The sequence below is a fragment of the Colletotrichum fructicola genome (assembly GCF_000319635.2).
Source record: "Colletotrichum fructicola Nara gc5 chromosome Unknown KSG_Nara_v1_contig02, whole genome shotgun sequence".
NCBI classification, from domain to species: domain Eukaryota; kingdom Fungi; phylum Ascomycota; class Sordariomycetes; order Glomerellales; family Glomerellaceae; genus Colletotrichum; species Colletotrichum fructicola.
In genome coordinates, this window is record NW_027094052.1 from 6,630,600 (window position 1) to 6,647,323 (window position 16,724).

At 51.7% G+C, this 16,724-nt stretch overlaps 6 protein-coding genes across 6 annotated transcripts; 3 read left to right on the forward strand and 3 right to left on the reverse strand.

Moving 5' to 3' along the window:
- Positions 1–594: 594 nt before the first annotated feature.
- pcaC-1 (4-carboxymuconolactone decarboxylase) lies at positions 595–1,023 on the forward strand (the record flags this gene model as incomplete). The annotated part of the gene is made up of 1 exon (XM_032022423.1): positions 595–1,023. One exon carries the CDS (start codon positions 595–597, stop codon positions 1,021–1,023), a length of 429 nt encoding a protein of 142 aa, XP_031880690.1.
- Positions 1,024–4,040: 3,017 nt separating this feature from the next.
- On the reverse strand, positions 4,041–4,525 carry RDO1 (Glyoxalase domain-containing protein RDO1; the record flags this gene model as incomplete). Its single annotated transcript, XM_032022421.1, has 2 exons — positions 4,041–4,062; positions 4,119–4,525. 2 exons carry the CDS (start codon positions 4,523–4,525, stop codon positions 4,041–4,043), a joined length of 429 nt encoding a protein of 142 aa, XP_031880688.1.
- Positions 4,526–5,343: 818 nt separating this feature from the next.
- On the forward strand, positions 5,344–6,204 carry mpaDE-3 (Cytochrome P450 monooxygenase mpaDE; the record flags this gene model as incomplete). The annotated part of the gene is made up of 1 exon (XM_032022420.1): positions 5,344–6,204. One exon carries the CDS (start codon positions 5,344–5,346, stop codon positions 6,202–6,204), a length of 861 nt encoding a protein of 286 aa, XP_031880687.1.
- A 2,716-nt stretch (positions 6,205–8,920) lies between these two features.
- prnB-2 (Proline-specific permease) lies at positions 8,921–10,652 on the forward strand (the record flags this gene model as incomplete). The annotated part of the gene is made up of 2 exons (XM_032022419.1): positions 8,921–9,105; positions 9,173–10,652. The coding sequence occupies 2 exons, from the start codon at positions 8,921–8,923 to the stop codon at positions 10,650–10,652; spliced, it is 1,665 nt and encodes a 554-aa protein (XP_031880686.1).
- Positions 10,653–11,842: 1,190 nt separating this feature from the next.
- CGGC5_v004682 (uncharacterized protein) lies at positions 11,843–12,325 on the reverse strand (the record flags this gene model as incomplete). The annotated part of the gene is made up of 2 exons (XM_032022417.1): positions 11,843–11,892; positions 11,950–12,325. The coding sequence occupies 2 exons, from the start codon at positions 12,323–12,325 to the stop codon at positions 11,843–11,845; spliced, it is 426 nt and encodes a 141-aa protein (XP_031880772.1).
- A 562-nt stretch (positions 12,326–12,887) lies between these two features.
- Positions 12,888–15,378, reverse strand: CGGC5_v004683 (uncharacterized protein; the record flags this gene model as incomplete). The annotated part of the gene is made up of 3 exons (XM_032022416.1): positions 12,888–14,600; positions 14,656–14,971; positions 15,053–15,378. 3 exons carry the CDS (start codon positions 15,376–15,378, stop codon positions 12,888–12,890), a joined length of 2,355 nt encoding a protein of 784 aa, XP_031880752.1.
- Positions 15,379–16,724: the final 1,346 nt, after the last annotated feature.

Genomic DNA, 16,724 nt, shown 5'->3' on the forward strand with positions numbered 1-16,724 from the left:
TTCAAGTTGTAGACTCGGGTGGGCTCTGAAATACAATATAAATAGAATTACCCTTCGAGATATGAGAATGCACAAGTTGCTGCATGCATGCGGTTCATTGACCTAAATGAAAAGACATTGCTGTCGGTCGGAACTCGTTTTCCTCGTGTGACCAGGTAACTGAAGAAACTGGACTTGCCGAAATGTGACTTCTTGATCTGATGGTTAGCTGGCTCAAACACGACAATGCCTACTCTTTTTGGTAAAGGCTTATGTTCAACGAGAATAACGTCATCTGTTGGAGAGAGTTGGAGACTTGACGTGTCGGGGAAATATCGCCGTAGTTGTTGCATGTGGAGGTGTTGGAGGTGGCACGGGGTTCGCAGGACCATTCCAAAGATCTCTCCAACGCTCAATGCAGTCACCTCGGTCAGAGTATAGTTCCATCCCTTGTCTTTGGAAGTGGTAAGAGTAGTATATCTAGTGATCTTTCCTTTCCAGACTCGGGATTTACAAACGCTGCTCAGCAGTCAGCACCCCCATATGAACGACACAAACATTGTTTCTTACAAAAGCAAAAACCATCATTACAGTTCACAGCTCCATTTCATCACCATGTCGTCCACTTCAAATCGCGCCGACGCCCAGAAAGCCCTCTATGAGGTGGGCATGCCCATCCGGCGAAGCGTTCTCAGCGACACATACGTCGACAACGCTCTCAAGAACGGAAGCACCGAGTTTGCAAAGGCCATGCAAGAGTTCACTACTGCGTTCTGTTGGGGAGCTGTGTGGGATCGTCCAGGTCTGGACCGCAAGCAAAGATCATTGATCAATCTCTCTATGCTTGCTGCCACTGGAAAGGTCCATGAGCTTGCTGTCCACACCCGTGGCGCCGTCAACAACGGCGTGTCCGCCACCGAGATTCGGGAGGTTCTGGTACAAGTTTGTATTTACATGGGCGTTCCTGCCGGCATGGAAGCGTTCAAGGCGTCGGAGAAGGTTCTGGTTGACATGGAGAATGAGGGTATTCAGATCAAGCAGTAGAGGGAGGGATGATGCCACGAAGAGGATGCTTCAAATGGATTCACATAGCAAAGCATAGCTCGTGTTCTATGTCATCCAATCATTAACTCTTGCCTGCATCGCCTTCATTCACATCAAAGTTGCATTTACGTCTTGAAACATACAGGTATTCATACTATCTACACATCGCATTCGTTATATTCTTCGAGTGATGATCCTATAGAACCGGAATACAGGCTTACTGACCAACCGCATTAGGGGTGAGTCCGTTGCTAGGTTCTCAAACTTTCACCAACATTTAGTCAGTAGGGGTATTGGAAAGCGTGTCTGCGTAAATCTCAAGGATTCGCGCCATTTTGGGCATTATTTGCCAAACTGTGGTGTTCTCTGTCTTGAACAACTCTGCCCATCTCTTCAAGACAAGAACGTCTAGATGCGTAGACGATCCTTCTGCCTGAGAGCTTCCATTACTTGTACCGATAGTTTGTTCCAGCATTTGCTTTATCCTCCTTTCCTCATCAGAAAGATCCGATGATTGTTGGTTAGCCTGTAGCCACTTCGACAGCAACAAAGCGCATTCAAAGTAAGACAAGGCATGTTGGACGCTCCACACCCAGAAGCTAGTGCGCGCTATCATCTTGAAGCCTAGTTGTGTCGGAACTCTAAGAGCGAGGCATGCTTGGATGGCTGCTCTTGTGGTGTCTGGACCCCGAATCGGGGCTTCGATTGCTGTGATAGAAGTCGCTATTCTGTCCTCGGAGCATGAAGCGGCAAAACTCCGTCGGATAGATGAATAATCAGAAACCAAACGGATATAGGCTACCCTGAGAAGGGCGGTGCAGTTGAACAGAATCGGGCCTTGGGGGTGGTCAGGAGACAGCGATGCTTCAGGCTCGCTCTCCCACATAAGCTGCCACCTCTGAAGAGCTCGGCTGAAATAACGTCGATTTTCAAGATAGATGACGTCCTGTGTGGGACATGATCGACGCAACAGAATGATCTTCTGTAGTAAGAACGAGATGAGGACATGGCAGCCAAACATGCCGATGTGAGACGGGACCGGTAGAGACTCGTCTACAAGTCTCTCGACAATGACTTGAGCTGACGGCCATGTCTGGTTTCCAGCACATCGCATAGCCTGAGCCCAATCAACCTCGGTTCTCGCGCACCACTGCTTCTCGTGTGCAGGCATGCCATGCTGGGCTTCCAAAAGCAACGGTGATGGTATATCGTAAGCCACCGTCATCAGGTTCATGAGAGTAAAGATACAGAAGGTCACCCTGGTCACTGTGAGTCCAAGAACTTCCTTCTTATTCGGTGACTTATCTACCTCTTGAGAGACTCTCGCGCAAGCCAGGCTTCCCACATGGTGGTCTCTGCGCTCTCGCCATATTCAGAAAGTGCCCATTCCTGACGTATAGCAAAAGCAAGACGCCCATGGAATTGCAACGCAGTTCTCAGGTCCTCTTTCGTGCCGCTCCACGCAGCAAATGCTGTGAGTAGCATCATTGTCTGTAGTGCGTGAATACCTTCATCTGTAAGACTGGTCATCTGGACAGCCATTTTGTATAGTCCAAAGGCAGTCGGTTGCTCGAGGCTGTACAATGCTCCGTTTGCGCAGACTGCAAGGACCAGCATGACTGGAGAACGGCTCGCCGACCACGTCGGCTCGTGAAGAAAAGGCTGATGACGATGAAAGCTCCCGAAGTAGCGGGCAATAAACCGGGAAAGTTCGTCTTTTGATGGCAAGACGTATTGTGGATCTGTCTTCCTGGTCTCCAATTGCATGCGTCTCCAACATGATTCCGTCACATGTAGATGGTCTTTTGGCATGGAAAGATTGGTCATAGTGTCATGGAGAGTTGGCGAACCGGGGTGAGAGAGAATATGGTTTCTTGCTGCCTTGTCCCCAAAGTCGACGGGCGAGAAAGGGGTTGTTGTTTGCGCTGAGGATGTATCCGCTAGGATTTCCAACGTGTCCAAGGCGCCAAAGGCAGTGGTATCAAGATTATTGAGCCACATACCGGTGTCCTGAAGTAGATAGTCCTGCATAGACTGGTCAACTTGTCCAAAGGTGAATTCAGACACTGTCGCGACCTCTTGAAAAGCATCCACGGTGAAATTCGCATTCAGAACGTCGTGGTTCGCTTCTTCGCCACCTGCCGTTAACGTGTCTCGAGTTTGCAATACATTCCAATTGTGTTGGAGTTCTACATCCATGAGCTCAACATTCTGTATTGACCCTTTTGGCGCGAGACTCTGGTTTGTTTTGGTAACTTTGCGTGGAGGCTGCCCGCGGCGATGGGCCTTGAGCTCATGCCTACGGAGCAGGTCTCGTCTGGCAAAGGCATGCGGGCAAAGAGTGCATTTATATGGCTTCTCTTTCGTATCTTGCATGGGGTTTTCGTATTAGTGTCTGATTCACCGCCAAACATGTAGTCATCGGGTTGCTCACGCGTGCGCTCATGCCTTACTAGATGCTCTGAGCGGTTGAACTCGCGAGAGCAGTGTACGCAGCGGTGCACTGCCGGGTTTTGAGTGGTCATTCTTGGGCTGTCAATTGCTTTCCTGTTGATAAGATAACATCAAGCGTTGTTTTCGTATGAAGTGAGGTCAGCATAGACCAAGGGTGTAAAGTGAAACGGAACGCCGAACAGTCGTCAAGGAAAGGAAGAGGAACAAGTTTCCCCGCAGCCCCCGCGTTTGCCCCGCTCCGCAGCATTAGGGCCTTCAGGAAACGCTGAAGATCGCCGAAGTCAATGGTATTGCAACAGCAGGTTTCAATAACTATATCTAGGTGGCTGTGGTTGATTGCATGTTGGCTAGGGTTCTGCAGAGATCCCCATTTATTACGCATGCAGAACCTATCCAGGCACGGCGATCACTCCGTTCAACCGGCAGACCAAGGCTTAAAATTGAGTACTAGATTTTGAGGAGGAAACACAGATATGCATACTATATATCGACTAAGTCTGCAGCGTCTTGATGTGAGCTAAACATCGTGTTCCATGCCGTCTCTTCGTTCAGGACTCTCAGCTTCATGACTTGTAATGAGAGAGTCTAGGAGTCCATTAAGTCAGCAACGCCTGGCGAGCGGATCGAATTCGGGGTCTTACTCGATGAGATTTCCGTCCGGGTCCCGAACGTATACACTCTGAATAGGGCCTTGTGCTCCGGTCCTGGCGACAACCTTTTCGCCTTCGAGCACCTGGATGCCATCTGCTTGGAACCCCTCAATAAGTTCCTCGAGATTTGTGCCGTCTTGTACGAGGAAGCAGAGATCCGCTGTCCCGGGCAATGCCGTTTTCGCTTTGGGCTCGAACTCCTTGCCTTGCTGATGCAGATTGATCTTTTGCGGACCAAACTTGAGCGCTGTCCTCTGAACCGAGGGATCCAAGGGTGAGGTGAACGTCTCAGCCTTCATTCCTAGGTACGTGCTGTACCAAGATACCGTCTTGGGAACGCTCGCGCAGGTGAGCACGAGATGGTCCAAGGTCTTGACGATGGCTCTAGCACCTGACATCCTGGCTCCTTTTTATGGATACTTGGGCTGAGCGTACAGTTTGGTGTTGAGAATGACGGAGGTTCTTGGCGAGGGTAGAATTGCAGGATGATTGCTATGCAGCCCTTGGAGTTTGTTGTGTGGTCAAGTTGGGACGAGGGAGCAGGAGTAAACAAGGGGATGAATTGGAGAGAAACAAATACGTCATTGCCGCTAAAGCTGACTCACCTGTGTGGTAGTTTGGTGACAGCTGCCGAACTCCCGAGATCTTCGGCTTCCAGAGCCGGCGCCGAAGTCGAACTCGCCGGAACTCCACATCCGACGCCCCGCACATATTCAAGTCCGCATGAAGACCTTCGCGAGAATACTTTGCCGCGAATCAAACAAGTTGGAGAAGCTCGAATTGCAACACTCTCCAAACCCTCAACCAACATTGTCCATTCAGTCGTTGGAGGTTGTGGACCTCCTACGCCTATGCTGGTGCTTGTTGGAGACTCGACCAATGAAATTGCTCGTATGTCGAGGCATCCATCTCTCCAACTCTCTCCAACACCCTCCACAAATCTCCAACGAAGCGGAGGCATCTTGGCTGTGCTGCGCCTTGATGCTCTGGGTATGATGAGCAACCATTACCACTGAGGTCGTGTTCAGGTGAACTTGTAAGGAATCCAAAATCTGTGTCGTGTTACTATCTTCTCCCTCCATGCAAAATGGCCGAAAACAATGGTTCGACGTCATTTGTGAAGCTTTCGTTGCTTCCCAGTGGATTCCTAACTCTTCCGGAACATTTCTTCTGCGCAGACCAACATGACAAAACAGTCCGAAATCTTGTCCCGTCCATGTCGTTTCTGCTCCAGCATCCCGTGACTGGAACCCGTATTGTGTTCGATCTGGGCATGCGAAAGAATCTGAAGGACTACCCTCCCGACATTCAACCGCATCTCAAGACTAGGCAACCCATCCATACGGAACCCGATGTTTCTGATTCGCTGCGCAAGGGTGGTTTGGGACCTGACGATATCGACGCGGTTATTCTGAGCCATGTTCACTATGACCATGTGGGAAACCCTAAGGACTTTGCTCGGGCGAAGTTCATCGTCGGCCACGGGACTCGGCATCTTTTGGAACACGGTATGAAATACCACTCGGCGGCAAAATTTGAGAAAGATCTCCTCCCAGGCGAGCGAATCATTGAACTGGGAAGTCAAAAGAACAAAATGAACCCTCTACCCATCTATGATACAGAGCTTGCGCTTTCAAACACCCTACCAACGCGAGGACTTGACGCCATAGTCCCGAATGTCGACCACGAGTGGCGGCCAGTCGGCCCCTTTCCCAACGCGATAGACTTGTTTGGAGACGGGCTGGTCTATATTGTCGACAGCCCTGGACACCTTATGGGACACTTGAACGTTCTGACGCGGGTGGCAGAAAAAGGATGGGTGTACCTTGCCGGCGACGCTTGTCACCACGTCCGGATACTCGATGGGTTGACAGACATGGCTTCATGGTCCGAGAATGGGATGACTGTCTGCATCCATGCCGACAAGGAAGTGGCAACGGACACTTTGCGCAGGATTCGAGAACTGAAGACGCATGGATTTGAGGGAAGTGTGGTAGAGGTCGTTCTCGCGCATGATGCGAAGTGGTTCTGGGAGCATCACGATGCGATTTGGCCGCGAACTCTCACAGTCATATAATAGACTCCCTTGGTCTTTGCAGTGATTTGTAGTCTCGCAGGTGATGGGTCTTCAACGTCGTCATTTTCGGCGTTGACGCAAATGAATATCCCAACGATGTCGAGCAAATTCTCCCAGTCTTTTGGCTGGCATATTATGGTTGGAGTGGATTCGAACCCCAACGGTCATCTCTTTAGTTGAAGCATGAACAAGTTCATGAACAGATGGGCTTGTTTCCTCGGTCCGCTCTCTGTTGTTCACCAACCTGGCTTTCTTCTCTAGCTGCCGGCGGTGGCGACTGCAGCAGTGTATTGTTCTCATTGTCTTATGTGGACAGGGTGGTTGATGGCAGGCCGTAGGTGTTGAACGCTTATTTGGAATACCTTCGAGTTGCTCTTTTCGTGATGTCGAAGGAAGAATTCTGACTCGTCATCGACGTTGGGTGTAGGCTAGGACAGTCGCTAGCGTAATCAAAAACTCGTTTGTCAAAACATTGCGGATGTAAAAGGCGGTCCGTATCAGGTACGCGGCAGGGCGCGACTAGGCTGCAAGGCGCGTTCGACATCCGAAAAGGCAATCTTCCCCGAGCGTTCCGGAGACATTTGATGGGTATCGTTTATTCGTTTGGCGCGGGTGTTAGTCGCAGCAGGATGGCATGTCGGGTCGTGGCAGGGCGTGGAGGACGTGGAGTTGCAATGGACTCTTACACCGGGGTTCGTCCCGTCGTTATCAGGTCCATGACGTTAGACTGTGACGGAAAAGCAGAGCAGCTGAGTCAAGCCACGTAAATGTTTCGTATCTCTCTCGCGGGGGCACCAAGAAGTAGGTCGTCTGAGCCGCGATGGCGGTATTAGGCAGACAGGCGGCAGATATCACATCAAAGTCGGGATCGGGATCGGTATGGGTCTCCGACAAACGCTAGTGTGCCGTCGGTCGACCATTCCGTCTCCCTGTCACTCGTGGCGCTGGACGGACGCGGAGGAGGACCGGGGAGTTTGGGGTTCTGTACCGGGCCGTGTCAAGGGTGCTGCACTAAGGTAGGTAGAGCAGAGCATGCGGGGGATTGATTATCAAGATGCCGATGGACGGTATGGATGCGAATTGTGCATGCCTGTGTTGATAAGCTCTTAGGGGCCCTGGTCTAACATTGACTTTGCACGCGACAAAATGATTCTTCTCACGGAAACTTGGGTTTGTATCGTTCGCAGGCGTGGGACTACAGCTCATTTGTGTAAAGTGGACGGCAAATTGCGTGCTAATCATGCGATTCTTATCGAGAGCGCGGCTCAAGACTTGCACCCAGCGAACAGGGCGCGACGCGATTCACGTGGAGCAGGCATTCGGTCAGTCAGTCGGTTTGTCCTTCGGCGATTGCAGTTGTCGGACTTCGGGCGCAACGATGAAAGCTGGAGATGGGCCAATGAGAAGATGGATCGGTTTCCCCAGGGCCGAGAGGCAATTGGGTTTGCAGAATGAGCGATTTGATGAGAAAAACGTGGTGCAATTAACAGGGACTCTGGAGAAGGTGGTCAGAAATGCCAAAGTTTTACGTGATGCTTCTCCAAAGACGCGGCAGTGAGCGGGTACCATCGGTGTTTCCTCCGTCTGGGACCCGCTCTTTCGGGGATCAGTGAAGCACGTGATACACTATGGGGTTCACTGTTTGAGGTGAGGGGTAGTCTTATGTAAGCCATGCAGAGATTGTGGACAAGGCCAGCCTAGCGTCCTTGGGCGTTCTTGGTTCCCGTCTTTGCCTGCGTTTTTGGTGCAGGTACAGAAGAAAAAAAATAAAATAAAAATAAAGAAGGAATCGGATGCCGGATCGGGTGACCTTCTTGACGCTAAGCAAAACTCTCCGTTTCCTCGCCTCACCCATGCCATACCAGGGCACTCGGTCAGTTACATTTACGGTCTGCCTCTTCGTCGGTCAGCAGCATCAGCAATGAAATGTTTCTTATCGCACGTTTTCCCGAGCGTGCGACCGAGGTGGATATGTCCGTGGAGCTTGGCACCAGCACGAGTGGGCATTCTGGCCCGCCAAGTAGATAAGCCTTCCGTCCGAGTGCGTTACCCCATGGGTTCACTGAAAACGTTACGACACAGAAACAACTGATGGCTGCCACCGTTGCCGTTTTGGGCCTAGCGTTTCCCCGTCGCGAAGCTTGCCCGCGTCCACCCACCCAGTCAGTGCCGAGCATCTTTCATCCACTTTTACGCAGTACCTCAGTTTTCGACAAGCAGCCAAGCACTTGCAGAGCCTTCAAGGGTCGCACTCTCGACTCCAGATTCTCTACGTCACCCAGCAACACCCTTCTGGCTTCAATATCCTACTACCTTACCTGCTGGAGTGCTCCTTAGGCGCAACACACAATCCCACGGGAGCGGGTTCCGTTGCTTGGGCCAGTCCCGGTACAAAGGTCCTCATGTCTCACGACATCCACCCCGAAGCCAACATGCACTCGACCTCTTGGCCAAGTCGCTGCCCCCAGACTGAGACTCCATAATACTGCAGTCCATCCCCCTCGAGTCCTTTGACTAAAATAATTAGTCCTCTCTCTTCTGTTCGCGCTGCTCTCCGCGTTGTAGAATCGTTCCGTGGTTGCGCCGGGGACGCCCACCGACACCATTTGCGACCAATTTTTTTTCAAATAAGACAGTCCCCGTCCCTCGTCCTCTCCTTCACTCCATCACCACCACTCCGAATCTTCTCTTCTTGTTCTCGCCTGGCTGAGCAACAATGGAGAAAGACTACAGAGGCGGCGGTCCCATGGACGACGTCGAGTCCAAGCACCAGGGCGAGTCCTACCCCCGCGACGTCAACTTCGCGGCTCTCGGCGGCGAGCCCAACCTGCTCGAGGACAATGACCAGCTTCAGCGTGGCTTGAAGAGTCGACACATTCAGTTCCTGGCTCTGGGTGGCGCGTGAGTCTTCCTCTCATTCCCTTTCCACCAATTGCGCCTAGAAACGCAAGCTGACCTCACTCCAAAGCATCGGAACCGGTCTCTTCGTCGGCTCTGGCAGCATTCTCTCCGCCGTCGGCCCTGCGCCGCTCTTCATGGGATACCTCTCCATGATGTTGCTCGTGTGGAACATCATGAACAACCTCGGCGAGATGGCCACCTTCCTGCCCCTCAAGGGCATTTCGATCCCCTACTTTGTCGAACGCTTCGTCGAGCCCAGTCTGGCTTTCGCCGCCGGTTGGAACTACTGGTACGCATACGCCATGCTCGTCGGCGCCGAGGCCTCGGCCGGCGCCATCCTCCTCGATTACTGGCAAACACCCGTCCACCCCGCCGTCTGGATCACTATCATCCTCGTCGTCACCCTCGCCCTCAACATTTTCGCTGTCGAGATCTTCGGCGAAGCTGAGTTCTGGTTCGCCAGTATCAAGCTCATCACCATTCTGGGCTTGATCCTTGTCAGCCTGGTCATCATCCTCGGCGGCGCCCCCGACGAGGGCCGCATTGGCTTCTTGTACTGGTACGACCCTGGCGCAATTACACCATACCTAGTGGACGGGAATACAGGCAAATTCCTGGCCTACTGGACCGCCTTCGTCCGCGCTGGATTTGCCTTCATCACCTCCCCCGAGCTGATCGCTCTCGCCGCCGGTGAGACCGTTGCTCCCCGTCGCAACATCCCCAAGGCCGCCCGCCGCTTCGTCTGGCGTCTGGCTATCTTCTACGGCCTCGGCTCCCTCATGATCGGCGCCATCACCCCCTCCAACGACGAGCGCCTCCTCAGCCCGACCTCTAACGCCGCCGCCTCCCCCTGGGTCATTGGCATCCAGCGCGCCGGCATTGGCGGTCTCAACCACGTCATCAACGCTGCCATTCTCACCTCCGCCTGGTCCGCCGGCAACGCCTTCCTCTACTCCGGCAGCCGTATCCTCTACAGTCTCGCGCTCAACAAGCAAGCCCCGCGCTTCTTCACCAGGACCACCAAGCGCGGTGTTCCCTACACCGCCGTCCTCGGCACCTGGTCCATCGGCCTGCTCTCCTTCCTCACCGTCAGCAGCGGCACCTCGACCGTCTTCACCTGGTTCATGAACATCAGCACCATCAGCGGCTTCATCGCCTGGATCGTCGTCATGATCACCTACCTGCGCTTCCGCAAGGCCATGATCTTCCATAACATGATGCACCGCCTGCCCTTCAAGACCCCGCTGCAGCCCTACTTCACCTGGTTCATCCTCTTCATCCTCTGCATCCTCACCCTCACCAACGGCTTCCAGGTCTTCTTCCCCGGCCACTGGAGCGTCTCGGACTTCCTGGCGGCGTACATTACCCTGCCCATCTTCCTGGTGCTCTACGTCGGTCACAAGATCTGGTTCCGCACGCCGTTTGCGAAGCGTCCTGAGGACGTCGACGTCATTACAGGCGTGAAGGAGATGGAGGACATGGCGGAGCTCGACGAGGAGCCGATCCCGAAGAACATGTTGCAAAAGTTCTGGTTCTGGCTAGCATAGTGGTACCAAGAGTCTGCGGAGTACATATTTTTGGAAATTTGACATCTAATAGATAAATGTTTGAACGTATCTTGTCTTCGTTATGGTCTTCTTCGTAAAGTCTGTTCCCTCATTGCCGATGATCAGAACGGTGTCAAACGAGGGAATCTTCGTCGCCGGGTATGGAAATATGCATTTCGATACCTTCGTCCCAGGCGCGTGTCCGTCCCAATGACCGCCATTCTTTAATGAGCACAAGAACTACCCAGAGAAGCAGGAGTATGACTAACGGAGGGAGACATATTGCCCAGAAGCCAATTTCAGATTCCTTGCCTTGAAGCATTCGCGCTGCAAACCCGATGACGACCCATACAATACAACAGCAAAGCGTGAAGAAGCTGAGACATATTGAGGCTTCCGTTATGCCTGGGTCAAAGACTGCAACGATTCGCATGCATTCCGGCAGGTGAAGCCGATCTTGAACAATACGGCCGTGACGACTGAATGCTACTGATTGCCCAAAGACGAATTTGTCGTACACGCCCGAAATGATTTCCCCCAACACCCGGGCACAACATTGGCCGCACAGATCTCCGCAATGGTCTATCATGGTGATGGAAGTAGACTATCGTGAGGAGATCGATGGTTAGTCGAATCTCGCACTCATAGACAATACGACGGGTCCTCAGAATCTTGGTCCTTGTCGGCTATTGTGTTAAGGTCACTTCATCTTCTTTCCAGTGTGTCTCGATTCGTTATGCAAGGAAGGACGACAGGGAATTGCTAACGCATGCGAAACTTGACGTTGAACGTCCTTGGCGTGGGTAGGTAGGCTCTGGTACGTCATTCGGGTCCAGGTTGAACTTAAGGAGAAAAGCCATAACAGTGAAATAGTCAAGGAGACACGTATCATGAGTGGACTGTCAGCCACTTCCGTAGGTTCGGTAACTCTAACTTCTAAGGTGTTGGGGACAGCCAGTCATACATGTTCTCACTCACGTGTTCTGCGTTAACAACTGTGAATCAACTCTTGACCTTTACGGCCGCATTTGACTTGATATAATCCTTACTCAACGGCACCAGCGACAAAAAGCCTACGCTGCAGAAGTTTTGTTCCTGGCCCTCACGGGAAAGAGGTAGGCAAAAAGGATTTTCATTGTGGAATAGACTACTAGTATCTGATAAAACAAAAACACATTTCAAAATTCACTTTAACTGCCTCCGCCGCCAGTTCCAGCAGACAGAATGCCCTTCTGCACAGCTGCATTACACCATGTCAGTAGTCATATCGGCGTGGTCTGGCACTCGCGAGTCTTACCTGCTCTTCTAACCGTGGTCTCGATGATGCGCCCCTGCTCATCGATATGATACGTCTTGCCCTCAGTGCTAGGCAGCGCCTCAACCGCCTTCGCGACGGGCGGCTTCAGCATGTTCTTGAGTTTGCTGAAGGCCGAGTTTGGGTCTGCGGGTGGTTTGGTGGCGGACTTGGGGATTTCCTTGACTACCCGCGTTGAGACGATGTGGTAGTTGTCGGCCGCGACAGGCTGGCGATCAGTGCCGCGGAGAGGAGCGGAGCCAGCGCCGGCGTCATCGGCGTCGCGGATAAGAGGGCGGATGGAAGCGGTGTCGGAGCCGACGATGGTGTCTTGGCTAAAGACGGAAGGGTCGTAATCCTTATTCTGAGTGCTGCTCATGGCCGTTTCTTGGCGTGCTAGTTCTTATGGAATGAGAGTATGGAGGACTTCTCTCTTCCATCGCCAAAAGTATCGCAAGAGTGGATCACTGTTTATAAGCTTCTACGGCGAGGCGATGCCTAGGTACATTGTTCGAAGAGGCGCATTATACCACCAATGATTCGATAGCCAAGCCTTACTAAATCCTGCGGATAAAGCGTGATGAACGTTGCTGCAGCTGGTCGGTTAAGCTCCTTACGCCCTGCCTACGTGACGGGCCGCCCCATTAGTCCCAGAAGGGATTGAAGAATGCTGACAAGTCACAAGCTTTGGTGGCTAGGCTTACTTGGCTTTCGTGTTCTTGGCTGATGATCTGGTCATGTGAGCCCTGGATTCTGCCTTGCCCAACTACGGACCACATGTTGTAAGTAAGGCTTTTGCGGCACAGCGGATCTGCTAGGTAGGTCAGTTGCCATTATTCTGGAAAGTAAGAGGGCAAAGAAATGAAAGTCATCAGCGATTCTAGGCGAGAAAAAGAGTCAATGCATCAATGTCTCCTGGGTTATGCTAATGAAGCCAGCGTTCAAAAAGACCACAAGTAGCTCGCCACATCCGGATTCTCCTGCAGGCTCTCAAAAATCCTACGACACTCAATCAAGCCAGGAAACTCCTCTATGTGCCTCCGAGCGTAGTCATCGTCCAATTGCGCCGAAAAGTCATCCAAGATTATGTCCACATATAGGGACCCAAGCCCGGCCCCCTGCGGGAGCATACTTTTATTCACATTCAAACGCGCGACCTTGGGAAGATCTTTCGCGAAGCGCTCCATGATGCGGACGCAGAGACGGAAAACGGCGAAGAAGTTGAGGCGCGCGACTGGTTTCTCACCCTTCACTTCTGGCAGAACTTTGTGCTTGACGCCCTCGATGATCATGTTCATAGGCTGCAAGCTGACCCATCTCTCAAGCCGTTTCGCCTCCTTCTCTGAAGCCTTCCTGTCTGGATCTCCAAAGATCTCGTTCCAGAAACTCCAACGCTTGGGTGTATAGTCCCACATGTGGGCGGTATGGAACAGAGAAATGGTCTCCGTATCCATGTGGCTTTTGCGATAGGCGTCTTTGGTGAACGGTTGCGCCAGTCCAGAGGCATACCAACCCACGAGGTCTTTGTTTTTCTGGATGCCACATCCTTGGGCTCTCCGGAAGTACGTGCTGAACTTCTTCTTCGGAAACGCGCCGAAGAACAGACGGTCTTTGAATATCTCGCAGAGAAAGTCCAGGATAGGGATCGACTTGATCGGTTTGTTGCCCACTTGGCGCAGGGCGTTATACATATGCAGCGTTGCGCAAACGTGACCGCTCACACTGCAGACATAGACACCATCGTGCATCGCAAGGGTGTGGAACTCGAGCATGTGGCATCCCGCGATCCAGGGAGCTTGATAGTACAAGTCGAAGCGCTTCTCACGGCAGAACATGTCCATCTTGGCGATCATTGAAATGAGACGGTCTTCGTGTTCTTGCCGGGTCCGGCTCTTTTCAGGACCAGCATCTTTCTGCAGGATATCGAGAGTTTGCGCCAAGTTCGACTTGACATCCTGTGCGAACTTCAAGGCAGCAATGCGACAGTTGGTCTTGTTCGTCATGACGTCTGGCCAGAGGAAAGACTTGAAGGTCGACAATACCATCTCGAGACCGAACACCAGCTTCGCGGACAGAGGTTTCTCGGGCTCATCGAGGGCTTCTTTCCAGAGCATAAGCAAAGGCTCGCATGCCCGGCCGGGCCCTCGGAATGATTCCACTCCGGCAATGCCGCGGCCGTTCTCAAGAAGCAAGCGCATGCTCTCCTGGAACATGTCAAATGCGAGGTCGTCATGGATGACATCCGCTTTCTCTTGAGCTTGCAACCAAGCCCATGGAGGTTGTATGATGGTCACCGGGTCCCTGCGGTCGGCAGCTTCACGGCGAGCGACCTTGTATTTGCCCTTGGTACGACGATACTGCAGCACTTCGCCCGGGTGGCAGAGACCGTTCAGGTTAGCGAAACGTCCACGGCCTTGGTCCAGCAGACCCTCGTCGTCGTCGAACATGAGATCGATGCCCTTGCTTTTGTGGTACATCCACTTTTCCACAAGCTCGTCGTAGGTCTTGACTATTTTGGGAATCTTGCGTTCGAAAATCTGCCCAGCCTGTTTGAAGGCCATGTTCGAGACCCAGGCAGCCATCAAGATGGGAATCTTGCCCTCTGCTGCTTCGACCCAGCAGTCGTTAACGACTTTGCAGATGGAGTCCCATTCCTGGTTTTTGTCAGCACAAATGGACTGCGTATTCGATACGTCTTGAAATTCTTACGTAGATGAAGTGCGTCAACTCAATCCACTCTCCTATGTCGTCATCCTCAAGGACAATACCATCATATCCCAGCAACTCTCGATGGCTGTCAGATTTATTCTCGGAGACTTCTTCGGCAGGTTCCTCAATTGCCGAGGGCTCTAAGGGACCGTCGCTACTGTTGCTCTCAGAGTCGCTTGACTCAACATCTTGAAGCAGATCAAGTCCCTCAAATCGGTTGCTGGTTTGCATCATGCGGGCCTCATCTGGTGAAAGCACAGAGTTCGCCGCGTTTGCTGCCCTGAGCGGCATCAGGATCTCGAGAACATTGGACAGCCTGCATTTGTCAGTGAGAGGAGCAAGATCACAAGCGCCCGATTTGCATCCAGGAGGGGAGAAACTCGGGAAAGATACCTACCGTTGGATGAATGCCGCATGTGTGCGGTGGCTGTCGGCATCATTTTGGCCGTTTGCAGATACCTCTAAGCCTCTGACAATCTCAAGGACCTTTTGCCGGGTTTTGATGGCATCTGCGAGTGATGCAAGTACAGACCGAGGAACCTCCTTCTTCAGGTCCCGAACTCTTTTGGCCGCGTTGATGATTTCCGCCGTGGTTTTTAATTTCTCTTCTGCCGGTACAGCCTCGCTTGGTCGGCAGTTCAATCGCATCCACCCAAGTACGTAGTTCGTAGAATCCTTGTACGAGTAGTACAAGTCTGCCAGAGACGGCGGGAGGGGCGCCATCGTGGCGGCAGGGGATACAGGCTGGATAGAGGACTGCGGTGAAACTGAAAGACGAGGACTGAGGGAGCACGAAAATGAAAAGGAAGAAGAATTCATGCCACTTTTCAAGAGCTCTCTGCCGTGCAACCCCCTTTCTTCTATGTGCCGATGTGGCAGGTACTGTTGTTTGTCAAATTGTCTGTAGGTAGCCGTTGCCAAGGTCTCAAAGCACCAACAATGAGGGGGTATTCCTGCAGGTTCTCAAAATGGGCGTCGCGTCAAGATGGGTCTTCTCTTTGCGTTTCCCTTTTTGAGTATCAAGTGTGATCAGGCTGCAAAAAAATCTATTTTTGTTGGGTGGTATGTTGTCTCTTTATTCCCGTTGATCCGCAAAGAATTGACTGAAGGTTGCAGCTCCAACCTTTTCTAGGACCTGCAGAAGAAAAGCCATGTCTTGACGCATACATGTGCGTTTACTCTAAAGCTTTTGAGCGAGTGGTCAATGGCTTTGCGAACGAGGTTGCAATTATTTGATTTGAGAGTGGGCTCGCTTACTCGATTGAAAGAGAACTTATAGCTGCATTGGCGATGTCACCTGAGGTGACCGTTGAGGTCCGAGCTAAACGCATCCAAGATCTCATTCATTTCACAAGTTTTGATTGTACTCATATTAATCCAAACCTTCGCTGAAAACGACCATTAATAGCCCAAAAAGGTCTAGGCAAGAAGCTCACGATTAGCTCATCTTTTGTCTTGAAAATGTATGCATCTGCAAGGACGGATTACACCAGGAGTTCAGGGGTGTTTGTTTCCCAATCAAGCGGTGTTTTATCTGATCGTATTCTAGAGCTCTTCTGAAAGCCAGCTACTCAATTCAATAATAGACCTCATCCGAAGGCTGGAAGTTTCCTTCTCTATTTGATAGTTTCAGTGGAAAGATTAGACGAGATGCTGTCAAATATCTCGATCTACTAGGAATGAAGTGAAAAATGTTTCCAAGATGGTCAGTTGCTTCTCAGAAACATAGGGAGACTCAAACAGATTTACGGAGATGGGCTTGCTTAACATGGGCGTCTCAGCTTCTATTAGAATAAGTCCAGGGCAATTGACCCCTTGCGCAGTTTGCAAACTTGACTCTTCCCATAGCTCATGTTCTAACCCAACTGTCTCCGTCTTTGTAGATTCTAGTGTACGGCATCAATGTTTGAAAGCCAGAGATTAATCAGAGCTAAGCCTATACTTACTCTAGTAGTTAGTCTCCTGGTAATTACTTTCATGCCAAATAAGCGCTCCAAGGGAGTTGGTTAGGTTAACTTCTAAGCACCAGTAACGATAAGATGAAATTGATTCGATGCATATATACATGA